The 12035-nt window shown below is 44.1% G+C and overlaps 1 protein-coding gene across 4 annotated transcripts in view; it reads right to left on the bottom strand.

Annotated features, from left to right (window-relative positions):
- The window catches only part of caskin1 (CASK interacting protein 1), a 732522-nt gene extending 722206 nt beyond the window's left edge, over nucleotides 1-10316 (bottom strand). For all 4 annotated transcript variants that reach the window (XM_072269050.1, XM_072269053.1, XM_072269054.1 and 1 more), the window contains exon 1: nucleotides 9709-10316. In XM_072269050.1, coding sequence (XP_072125151.1) covers nucleotides 9709-9802 — 94 coding nt within the window. In that variant the 5' untranslated portion in view covers nucleotides 9803-10316. The remainder of the gene's footprint in view (nucleotides 1-9708) is intronic.
- Between the last annotated feature and the right edge of the window lie 1719 nt (nucleotides 10317-12035).

Below are 12035 nucleotides of genomic sequence, written 5' to 3'. Positions count from 1 at the left end.
TGATAGGTGCCTGATTAGTAAGGGTGTCCAAGTTTACGGGGAGAAGGCAGGAGAATGGGGTTGAGATGGATAATAAATCAGCCATGATGAAATGGCACAGTAGACTTGATGTGCCAAATGGCCTAATTCCATTCAATGTCTTATGGTCTAACCTTCCCTGTTCCAGGAAGAATAACCCCAGCTTCTCCAGTCTATACACAAGACTCATCCCTGGAAACATTTTCGCAATTTTCTCCAAAACCCTTGCATCTTTTCCAAATTGAGGGGGCCAAAGCTTTACCAAAGGGATCCTAGGTGATGATTGGTGCGATGTCCAGGAAGAAGATAAAGATCTTCCACTGCTCTGTAACACCAGAAAATCATCTACAAGTGGAATAACACCAAAAATAACAAGTTGCATTCATTTACTGCTCCTGTGTAATAAAGAATTGTTAGGCATTTCACAGGAGTTCTATAAATCAAACTCTGCAGCAGTGAAGTAGAACTAGAGTTTAAATGTGATTTACGAGAGGGTGCCTGGATTACACCGCCGGGGAAGTGGTGGTAGCAGACAAAATAGCAGCGTTTAAGCAGTGTTTTCTTGCAGGCTTTTACAGGAAAATTTAAAAAATACAATATAATTTTTAAAAACCATACTGAGAAACAACCAATGAGCAAAGAAAAATCACAGTGGTACTTAAAAAGAAATAATACTGAGAACTTGAGTTGTAGAGTCCTTGAAAATGAGCCTGTAGGCTGTGGAATCAGTTCAGACTTGAGGTGAGTTGTTATCTATGCTGGTTCAGCCTGATGGTTGTAGGGTAATAACTGTTCATGAAATTGGTGGTGTGGGGCCTAGGGCTTCTGTACCTCTTGCCTGATGGTAGTAGCAGGAAGAAAGCATGACGTGGATGTTGGGAAGGCGGGGGTGGGGGGGTCTGTGATATGATGCTTTCTTGTGGCATTGCTCAATCTAGATGTGCTCAATGGTAGAGTGCGCTTTTCCTGTAATGGACTGGGCTGTATCCACCATTTTCTGTAAACACGGAATCAGTCAGGGAATGGAGGGATCTAGACCCTGTGCAGTTTAAATTGGCACCGTGTTCAGTACAGACAGGATGGGCCAAAGGGCCTGTAACTGCACAATACCATGTTCAACATTCTATATCAGAAGAGAAAGATGGGATTTCATTGAGCTGATTGTTCTATGTACTTCACAGAGTGGCTTCAGTAGCTAGAAGATAGCTTCTACAAAGCCCTCCGCTTTCAAGACAAAATCCCCACATCTCCTTTAGATCCACACCACCAGATACGACTAAATAACTTACACTGATAAATCACCATCTGCATGAGAAAATATCCCAAGGGTGTTTCACAGAAACATTACCAGTCAAAGTTTAACAATGAAAAGTCATGTAGGGAATATTTCTTGGTCACAGTGGTATATTTAAGAAGTGAGGAAAGGCAGCAAATTTCAAAGAACAATCACTACCCAAGACCACCAGAGAACATGGCAGAGTACAGGCCCTTTGGCTCAAAATGTCTTACTCACATTATCACCTACTCTAAGATCAACCTAACCCTTCCCTTTGACGTATCCCTTCATTTTTGTATCAAAACATGTGCCTCTCTGAGTTTCTTAAATTCCCCTCATGCATCTGTTATCACCAGCATCTCTGGCAAGGTTTTCCACACACCTACCACTCTCTGTGTAAAAAACATACCTTTGACACCCCCCTATACTTTCCTCCAATCACATTAAATCAGAGTCAGGTTTAATATCACCAGCATATATCATGAAATATGTTGTTATGCAGCAGAAGTACATTGCAATACATAATAATAAAACATTATTATTGTAAATTACAGTAAGTATATGTATGTACATACATATTAAAATAGTTAAATTAAGTAAGTAGTGCAAAAATAGAAATAAAAAAGTAGAGAAGCCGTGTTCACGGGTTCAATGTCTATTCTGAAATCGGATGGCAGAGGGGGAGAAGCTGCTCCTGAATTGTACAGTGTGTGCCTTCAGGCTCCTGTACCTCCTTCCTGATGGCAACAATGAGAAGAGGGCATGTCCTGGTGATGGAGGCCGGTAATGATGGATGCTGCTTTTTTGAGGCATCGCTCCTTGAAGATGTCCTGGATACTGGGGGAGGCTGGTGCCCGTGATGGAGTTGACTGAGTTTACAACCTTCTGCAGCTTAATTTGATCCTGTGCAGCACCCCCACCATGCCAGACGGAGATGTAGTCAGTTAGAAAGCTCTCCACAGTGCATCTGTAGAAATTTGCGAGTGTCTTTGCTGACATAGCAACTCTTCTCAGACTCCTAATGAAGTATAGCCGCTGTTGTCCCTTTTTTGTAACTGCATCAATATGTTGGGCCCAGCATAGATCCACAGAGATGTTGACACCCAAGTACTTATGAGCCACTTCAACCCCGGGAAGAAGGCGCTGGCTGTCCGCTCTATCAATTTCTCTTATCATCTTGAACACTTCTATCAGATTGCCTCTCATACTTCTTCAATCCAAAGAGAAAAGCCCTAGCTCATTCAATCTATCTTCATAAATCATGCCCTCTAATCCAGGCAGCATCCTGGTAAATCTCCTCTGCATTCTTTCTAAAGCTCCCACATCCATCTGACAATGAAGCAAAATTGAACACAGTACTCCCAATGTGGTCTAACCAGGGTTTTATAGAGTTACAACATTACCTCATGTTCTTGAGCTCAAGGTAGGTTTGAATGGATGGCTTCCAAGCATTTTGAAGTGTCTTATTATGGGGGAATCTGCCTGGCAATCCCAAAGTATAAAATGTAACTGGAAGAGACATCGAAATAAGATTGTGCCTTGTAAGCTGTACATTAACGCAGTGTCACAGGAGAAGTGCAGAGGCTGAAACTGGAACTAATTTTATGATTTGGATGAAACAAAATCAAATGAGCATCACAACATGTTTAATAAAAATTTCATAAATTATAGTAAGCTTTTGTAAAACAGAGTACACTGCAGCAATGGTTTGCTGGTATGAGGGTCTGTTCTTAGCAGTAACACCTAGCAGCTCCAGTTCAGAAAAATATCAATACATGTCATGATTTTGTCACCATGAAATCTCGATTCTCCCCCCTGTCATTTCCTTGCTGTGCCGCTGCGAGAGACAGACAGAGGTCAACTAGAAGTGTGGCTGGACTGACTAAGTCAGGATGACAGATACCCTTCCTCCAAAGTCAACCAGTTGAGTTATTTGACCATAAGACCATAAGACATAGGAGCAGAATTAGACCATTCAGCCCATTGAGTCTGCTTTGTGATTCCATCATGGTTGATTTATTTTTACTTGCAATCCCATTTTTCTGACTTCTCCCCGTAACTTTTGATACCCTTACTAATCAAGAAATTCTGCTTTAAAAGTGCCCAGTGACTTGGCCTCTACAACCATCTGTGGCAATTAATTCCACAGAATCTCTATCCTCTCGTAAAGAAATTCCTCCTCATCCTTGTTCTCAGAAGGGTTCCCATCCTTTCTTATACCATGGACTCCTACCAATAACCGTGGCGTCTGTGGAAGCCAGGTTGGGAACCATTGTAAAGAGATGTCCTTGTATATTGAGGCTGTGCCCTCTGGTCCTAGACTTTCCCACTAGAGGAAACATCCTCTCCATGTCCACTCTATCTAAGCCTTTCAATATTTGGCAGGTTTCATTGAGATCCCCCTCCATCCTTCTAAACTCCAGCACCAGAGCCATCAAACACTCCTCATACGTTAACCCTTTCAATCCCAGGATCATTCTCATGAACCTCCACTGGACCCTCATGATTAGCCTAGCTACTACAGAAACAGGTCTTTATTGAACATAGAACATCAAGCAGTATAGGACATATCTGGCCCTTTAGCCCACAGTGTCCGTGTTGATAATGGCACTGAATTAAACTAATCTCATCTGCCTGCACATAATCTATACACGTACTGCCTCAACACATGCCTGCCTACAAGTCGCATGGTCTGAAAGACTCAGGCAGAGTGGACAAGGAGAGGATGTTTCCATTAGTGGGGAAGTAAGAGGGCACAACTCGGAATATGATGTCCCTTCAGAACAGCAATGAGGAGTAATTTCTTCAGCCAGATGGTGGTGCATCTGTGGAATTCATTGCCACAGATGGCTGAGTAGGCCAAGTCACTGGGTATATTCAAAGTGGAGGTTGATAGGTTTTTGATTAATAAGGGTGTAAAAGTTTACAGGGAGAAAGCAGGAGATGGGGTTGTGAGAGATAATAAATCAGCTATGATCAAACGGTGGAGCAGACTCAAAGGGCCAAGTGGCTTAATTCTGCTGTTTGTTCAGTGCTCAAAAGTTCAAAGTAAATTTATTATAAGAATATATATATGTTACCATATACAATCCTGAGATTCATTTTCTTGTGGGCATCCTCAATAAATCCAATCACCATAATAAAATCAGTGACAGACTGCACCCAACAGGGCAGAAAAACAGTGTGAAATAGACAACAAATTGTGCAAATATTAAAAGAAAGAAATAATAATAATAATAATTAACAAATTAATTAGTAGGTAGTAAATATCAAGAAACATGTGATGAAGAGTCTTTGAAAGTGAATCCATAGGTTCTGGGAAGATTTCAGTGATGGAGAAAGTGAAGTTATCCCCTTGATTCAAGAGCCCCATGGCTGAGGTGTGATAACTGTTCCTGAATCTGGTGGTGTGAGTCCTGAGGCTCCTGTACCTTCTTCCTGAGGGCAGGAATGAGAAAAGAGCATGATCTGGCTGGTGGGAGTTCCCTGGTGATGGATGCTGTTTTTCTGCGACAACGCTATGTGTAGATTTGCTCACTGGTGCTCTTTGTCTTCTGGTCTCATGATTTTATGGTCTAAATGCCCATTAAACATTGCAACTGTATCTTGCACCACCTTCCCTGGCAGTGCATTCTGGGTATTTACCACTCTACTTTGTAAATATCCTTTAAACTTTCCCCTTCTTCCCTTAAGTCTATACCCTCTAGTATTTAGTTTTCTAGCATGGAGCACCATACCCTATATAAAGTACTGTGCAAAAATACTAGGCACACTAGATTTTTCATAGGGTTTCAGTTGGTATTCCCTCCACAGAACCCTGATCTCAACATCATTGTGGCTACCAAGGATTACCTGGACAAACAGAAGCAAGTGAGACAGCCAAAGTCTGCAGGAAAACTGTGGCAAGTTCTCCAAGGTGCTTGGAACAACCAACCAGCTGATAGTCTTATAGAACTGCATGACAGTTTAGAGAATTGATGCAGTTTTAAAGGCAAAGGCTGGTAACACCAAACATTGATTTGATTTAGATTTTTACTGTTTACTGCTATTTACAGTATTTTTTTGATATTTAGAAACTTTTTATTTCATTATTTTTCAAAGCATCCTTGCTTTACAGATTTTTTTTACACAAGCACAGTACTGTATGTATGCATCTATCTACACGACCTATCAATGTCAGTATCTGACTGTCTATCCTATGTGTCTTTTTAAAATAGTGAGGGTTCCTTCCTTTCAGAGAGCCAGTTCCAGGCCCATAGAGTCACAGAGAGATAATGAACACTCCTTTGTGTTCTATTTTCCTCTCCTTTAAAATGAATTCACAGTCACATGGGGTTTAACCTCATCATGTCGGATTTACCAATCCAGTAGCTTCACCATATTCACAACACCCTAAAATTCAAGTTCCAGTTTATCGCCATTCACCCATACACATGTATACAGCTGAATGAAGCATCGTTCCTCTGGTGGCCACAGTGCAAAACACAACACACAGCACATATAGTTACAATCCAGCATATACAGTCACAAAATAATATTAACACAAGTCCTGGAGTGGCATTGGCCTGAAGATTGACAGGTTGACATAAAGTGCTAAGATAAAACAGTATAATGGTCCTGGCACTATTGTAATAAAAACAAGCACTCGTACAAATTGGTGAAACAGCAGCAATAAAAGATGAAAAGATGTCCAGTCGATCAGTGACCAGGGTGGCCACGTGTTCAGGGTCGCGGCAGAGTGTTAAGAAGTCAAAAAGCCTCAGGGAAGAAACTGTTATCCAGCCTAACCGTTCCCTTCTGCCTGATGGCAGGAGCTCAGAGAGATTGTGGGAAGGATGCAAGAGGTATTTGACAATGTTGCAGGCACTTTTTCCCCAGGGCTGTCGTGCAACTGAACAATGCTCCCCTACAGCACCTCCCCATCCCCCTTAGTCCATGGGCACTGTGGACAATCCTTAAGGGCTATTTTATATTTAATCATTATATGTTACAACATGGGCATATGCAACACTTGAACGGGGCAGCCACTGTTTCCTTTAATTATAGACTTGTTGGGTTTTAATTCAGTTGTAACTTAGATGTCATCCTAAGTAACTCAGACGTGAATGAAGAAGCCCTGCAATCTCGCTGTCTTCAGCCATGGCTTAGTTAAAGCTCTAACTGGCGAACTAACACTGCAAAGAAAGAGCAAAGTCAAGTTGCAGTCCGCAGCAGCACTGCACTGCAAATATCAACACATACCTGGCATTCGTTATCCTAACAAAGACCAATTCAAACATTGGGTCCACAGTATGGTTCACAGAAGAACATAACTCAACAAAATCTAACATTGAGCCACTCAAGGAAATGCTTCGATACATAGCCACAGAGGTACAGTACTGTGCGAAAGTCTCAGGCACATATATATAGCTAGGGTGCCTAAGACTTCTTCACAGCACTGTAATAATTTTATGTATTGCTCTAGACTGCTGCCGCAAAATAAAACCAAATTTCATGGCCTGTATGATCGATGATAAACCTGATTCTGATGTGGGTCCCTATTGTGGACTGAGAGTAGGAAGGGGGCAGGGAAAGAGGAATCATGGTTGGGAAAAGGGGAAGAAAGAAGAGAAGGAGAGCAGGAAGCAACAGAGAGACATTTTGTTACAGACAATAAATCTATTGTTTGAAATCAAATAATCTTGGCTGGTATCTGACGGCTGGGAGGGTCTGCATCTGTGCCACCCCCTGCCCACGGCACTCCTCTGCCACCCGTCCCACACCGCTCTGTGACTCTCGACCCTGGCCATTTCCAACATCTTGCTCCCTGCTCCACGTTGACAAATACCGTACTGTGCAAAAGTGTTAGGCACCCTAGCTATATACAGTATACTAAGACTTTAGCACAATGCTGTAGGTCTTGAGGCTCATCCTAAGAAGAAGAAAGATGTTTGGGAAGGAATTTCAGGCCTTTGGATTTGGGCAAAGGCATGACTGCTGCTGGTGAAGTGCTGAAGGTTCAGGCCATGTAAGCAATGCAGAGTTAACGGAGCAGGGATGGCAGAGGCTTTTATTGTCAGGTATCATCAATGCAGAATCTTTACCAGTCAACAGAAATGAAATGCGGTATCAACTCAAGACAGTGTGGGAATCCTGAGATCCCCTACAGTCGCCGATCCCAGCCCGAAAATCTCCAACAGTGATTTTGTGGCATTCAGTAGCCAAGACAACTTTCAGTACAGGGAATCCACAGAATGTCTCAGAAATCAGATACAAGCTATTTTCTTCTGAAAAAAAAACAACCTCTTATCCAAGAGACACAAAAGTTTGCTCTCAAAAAGCTTCCCAACTGGATTCCTTCAGAAGACGAGTGTATCAGCTCAAGTGAACCAAGACCACAACATATCTCCACAATGCTGGGCATTAAATACAAAATGATTCAACATGAATGCAAGTCTCTTTTCAATTAGGATGCCTTTTATTCACATCAATCTACATCAAAACCCTCACACACACACACACACACACACACACACACACACAATTATTATCCAATGTAGACTTGGCATGGTCATTCTATGCAACGAAACAGCAATCAATTTAGATATAGAACTGAATGAGATTCCCTCTATTCATTACCATGCAATTCTCTAAAGCTTATTAGAGTCTCCGTTAATCCTTGTTTAAAACAGGGGTGCACTTTCATCAGAACTTGCAGCCATGATAGAACGGTTCAGAAATACCAGTTATTAGTACATAATAAGAGTTTTCATTACAATTCATTCGTCTTCGAATCCCATGTAAATTTAGAAATTCGGATCTATCATTTAACGTGTCCACCAGGCAAATGCATTTAATTAACAGATCTGCTACTTTGTAATCAACACCCACTTTCCAGCCCATCAGTCGTGAGATAAATCTAGAACACAAGGAGTTTCTATTGATTTGAGGGTGTAGGAGCAAAAACGTGGTGAAGAGACTCAGCGAGCTACAGTTGACTGTCAAACAGGCTTCCCGGCTGTACACCATGACTACCTGTCACATTTATTCATTTTGGTTTCCTGGGGCCACTAAATTCAACACCACAACCACACTCAAGTTAATCTCCAGTTCACGATGGGGGATGTGATGAAGACCCCTCTAGCATTCCCACAATCCAAGATAAGACCCTTGTGAACCAATTCTTAACAAAGTGCATTCTGGCTCACAGCTTTCAACCGGCCCGGTTTTACCAATACATCTTTGCTGAGATACATCACAGAGAGAATTTATAGTTCAGCATTCAAAGGTGTGATGGGAGTCACTTATTCTCTGTGGTGGAAAGTATTAACTGGAAGTCTCCAACATACACAGATGGAAACAGTGCTCACTGGAGCGATATGGGGGAAGACAGTTAGAAGGCATTGGGTTATGTTGTATGACAGGTAAACAAGATGATGGGGGGGGAGAGCAAGAGGGAAAGAAAAAGAAAGGGAAAGGGAATGGCTGGTGAAAATGAGGGTTAAAAGAGAAGGGGAGAGGGGAAAGAGAAATGGGAAAAAGGGAGGAATGAGAAAGTGAGAAGGAAAGAGTGAAGAAGAGGGGAATAGGAGGAGGGAGAAAAAAGGAGGCAGTAAGGAGATGTAAGGAGGGGTGGGAGCGAAGGTAGAAGAGAGTTAGAGAGAGGTGAGAGGTGAGAGAGAGGAGGGAAAGAAGAGAAGGAGGGGAGGATGTGTAAGCAAGGGTGGGGGACTGAGGAAGGGGGGAAAGATGGAGGGAAGGAGGGAGAAGGACAGATGAACAGTGAAAGAGAGGAGAAAGGGATGGAGGGAAGGAGGGAGAAGGACAGATGGACAGTGAAAGAGAGGAGAAAGGGATGGATGGACAGAGGGATGGACGGGGAGGAGGAGGGAGGGATGGACAGAGAGAGAAGGAAAGAGGGATGGTGGGAGAGAGGGAGGAGGGACGGGAGAAGAGAGGGATGGAGGGAGGCAGGGGGAAGGGGAGGGAAGGAGGGGAGAGGAGTGAGAGTGGAAAGTAGGTGGAAGGGAGAGAGGAGCGAGGGAAGGAAGGAGGGAAGGAGGAAGGGAGAGAGACTGAGGGGGAGAGGGAGGGGAAAGGGGAGGGACGGTAAACGGAAAGGGGCTGAGAGACAGTGAGAGGGGAGGGGGAGGGAGGGGGAGGAAGGGGAGGGAGAGCAGAGGGAAAGGGGCTGAGAGACAGTGAGAGGGGAGGGGAGGAAGGAGCTAGAAGGAAGGAAGGGGAAAGAAAAAGAGAGAAGGGAGAGGGGCGGAGAGGAGGCGACATCCACATTGCCAACGTTCTCGAACGGGTGAACAAGGCAAGAGCATCCGAAGGTGGAGGATCACCTCCCCTTGTCTCAGGGTCACCCTCCGACAGGACACCACACACACGTACACAAATGCAACCAAGTGATCGATGTAAATAGTACTCACTCGCTTTGCCTTGTTTGGGCCGTTGCAAAAGCTTCTGTACTGCAGGCACATCTTCGCTTTTGACAGCTTGGAGTAATTCCTGATCTTTCCCCATGGCTGGTGTGTGAGTGTGTCCCGTGTGTGTATGTTTTTTTTATACCCGATGCATCCTAGGCTGGAGGAGGTGAAGAGACACAGGGAGGAATATTCTGTACGCCAGCGTCAATGCACAGGGCATGGAGACAGAGACTGGGAACGAGCACTATAGGTCAATGACATAAGCCACAAACACCTCGCCTCTCGTCTGACAACCCGCCCGTCCGGCCCTCTCTGGAAGAGAAATGAAAGGGCACCGCGGTCTCCTTCCCTGACCAGCCGGGAATGCACTAGGGAAAGACGGTGGAAGCCATGGTTGCCGGTTTAATCCGTTCTCAAATCCATCGCACTGCTGCCGCTGCCTCTCTCTCTCTCTCTGTCTTTCTCTTTCTCCTCTCTCTCTCTCTCTCTCTCTCTCGTTCTCTGTAAGAGCCAGGAGTCCCAGTGCCGCTACTCTGCCGCAAGGTGGAGTGAGATTGTACAAAGTCCAGATCGTTACATCCCTCTCATACCAAATAGCACAGAACCTGGGTTTATTTGTGGAAGCGGTCTTAAAGAAATACTGCATGAGAGAGAGAGAGAGAGAAAGAGATTGATAGATCGAGAGGGGGTAGGAAAGGGGAGAGGGATGGGGAAAGAAAGGGAGAGTGGAAGGGGAGGGTAGAGGAGAGGGAGCGAGTGGGAGAGAGAGAGGAGGAGAAAGAGAGGGGCAGAGGAAAGAGAGGGGAAATCCTTTAATTGTTTCTCTTATACATGATATTTTTGCAGACCAGGGAAACACGTTAACACGGCCTCTGGGTGTAGGGGAGACTGTTCTCAAGATTCGGTCCATGTAGAGGAGGTTTGGTTGGGTTACTGCCGGGGTTGTGTATCCAGAGGGAAAGTCTGTGCGATACTGAAGCCTTTTATAAGGCATTCTTAGGATTCAGCAATGAAGCTTCTGAAGCAGACGCCAAAGTAAGATTTGGGGCTTGGACAGCTCCCGGCGTAAATTACGTCGGATATCGGCAGTTCTTAGCAACCCTGAGCTCAATCCACAGTGTGGCTCCACCAAATATTCACCCAGTCTCCTACCGATTCGACGGTGGTCTTCAGTACTACTTAACACACCAATGCATGTCAATTCCTTATCAACACAGCTAGTTATTAAACAGGTTCTATATTACTAGCTGTCCAGACCATTACTGTCCTCGCATCTGTGGCCCCCGCCATCAAGTTAGTTATCTGAAGGAACGCCACATCTGTCCAACAGGCATGTCTTGTTCTCTCAGTGGTTATTTTTAATTTAAGGTCAATGCTAATGTTGTCTCCAGACTTTGGTTTATGCCTGATATCAGGGCTGTAAGTACAATGAGAAATTGGTAAAAAAATGTTTCTTGTTCTCACACCTGACAGTGAAAAGCTCCTCTTAGAGTCATAGAGAACCACAGCAGAGAAACAGGCCCTTCGGCCCATCTAGTCCATGCCGAACTGGTTATTCTGCCTAGCTCCATGGACCTGAACCTGGACCATAGCCTTCCATACCCCTCCCTTCCATGTACCTATCCAAACTTCTCTTTAATATCGTAATTGACCCTCATCCTCCAATTCCACTGGCAGCTCTTTCCACACATTGAGCGAAATAGTTCCCTCTCAGATTCTCCTTAAATACGTCACCTTTCACCCTTAACCTATGACTTCTAGTTCTAGTATCACCTAACTTTGATGGAAAAAGCCTGCTTGCATTTGCCCTATCTATAGCTCTCATAATGCTGTATACCTCTATCAAATCTGCCCAAATTCTCCTACATGTGAGAATAACTTACTGCCAATTACACTGCTAACATTTAGGTCAGCAATGAAGGTCCTCCATCTCTGGCGTTGTTCGGCCTTCCTTCATCCTGTAAGTAGCTTCCTCTTGGTTTTCACTACTGTCTGTAATGCAAGTCCTGGGTGGAGATTCTGGAATACCGTCACACTCAGATGTAGAAGGATTCTTCATTGGTGTTTCTGGAACAATTTTGTTTGACCAGTCAGGGTTGTTGGCCCTGAGCTGAACCCCCAAACCTGGAGGACCAATGGACCACTCTTAGTCCAGTCTCTACCTTTTTCACTTGTTTGGCATGGGTGACCCTACCAAGAGCCAAAGCATAAAGCCCTGGCTCCAGCCAACATAACGTTCAGACCATTGAGGCACGCAAGCCTCCAAACCACGACGAGGTTGTGGTCCTCTTGGAGGTTTAGAGAATAAAGTACTAACCTATTCAACTTTT

This window comes from Mobula birostris, chromosome 9, assembly GCF_030028105.1.
Source record: "Mobula birostris isolate sMobBir1 chromosome 9, sMobBir1.hap1, whole genome shotgun sequence".
NCBI lineage: Eukaryota > Metazoa > Chordata > Chondrichthyes > Myliobatiformes > Myliobatidae > Mobula > Mobula birostris.
This window is presented reverse-complemented; position numbering and strand designations above follow the sequence as displayed.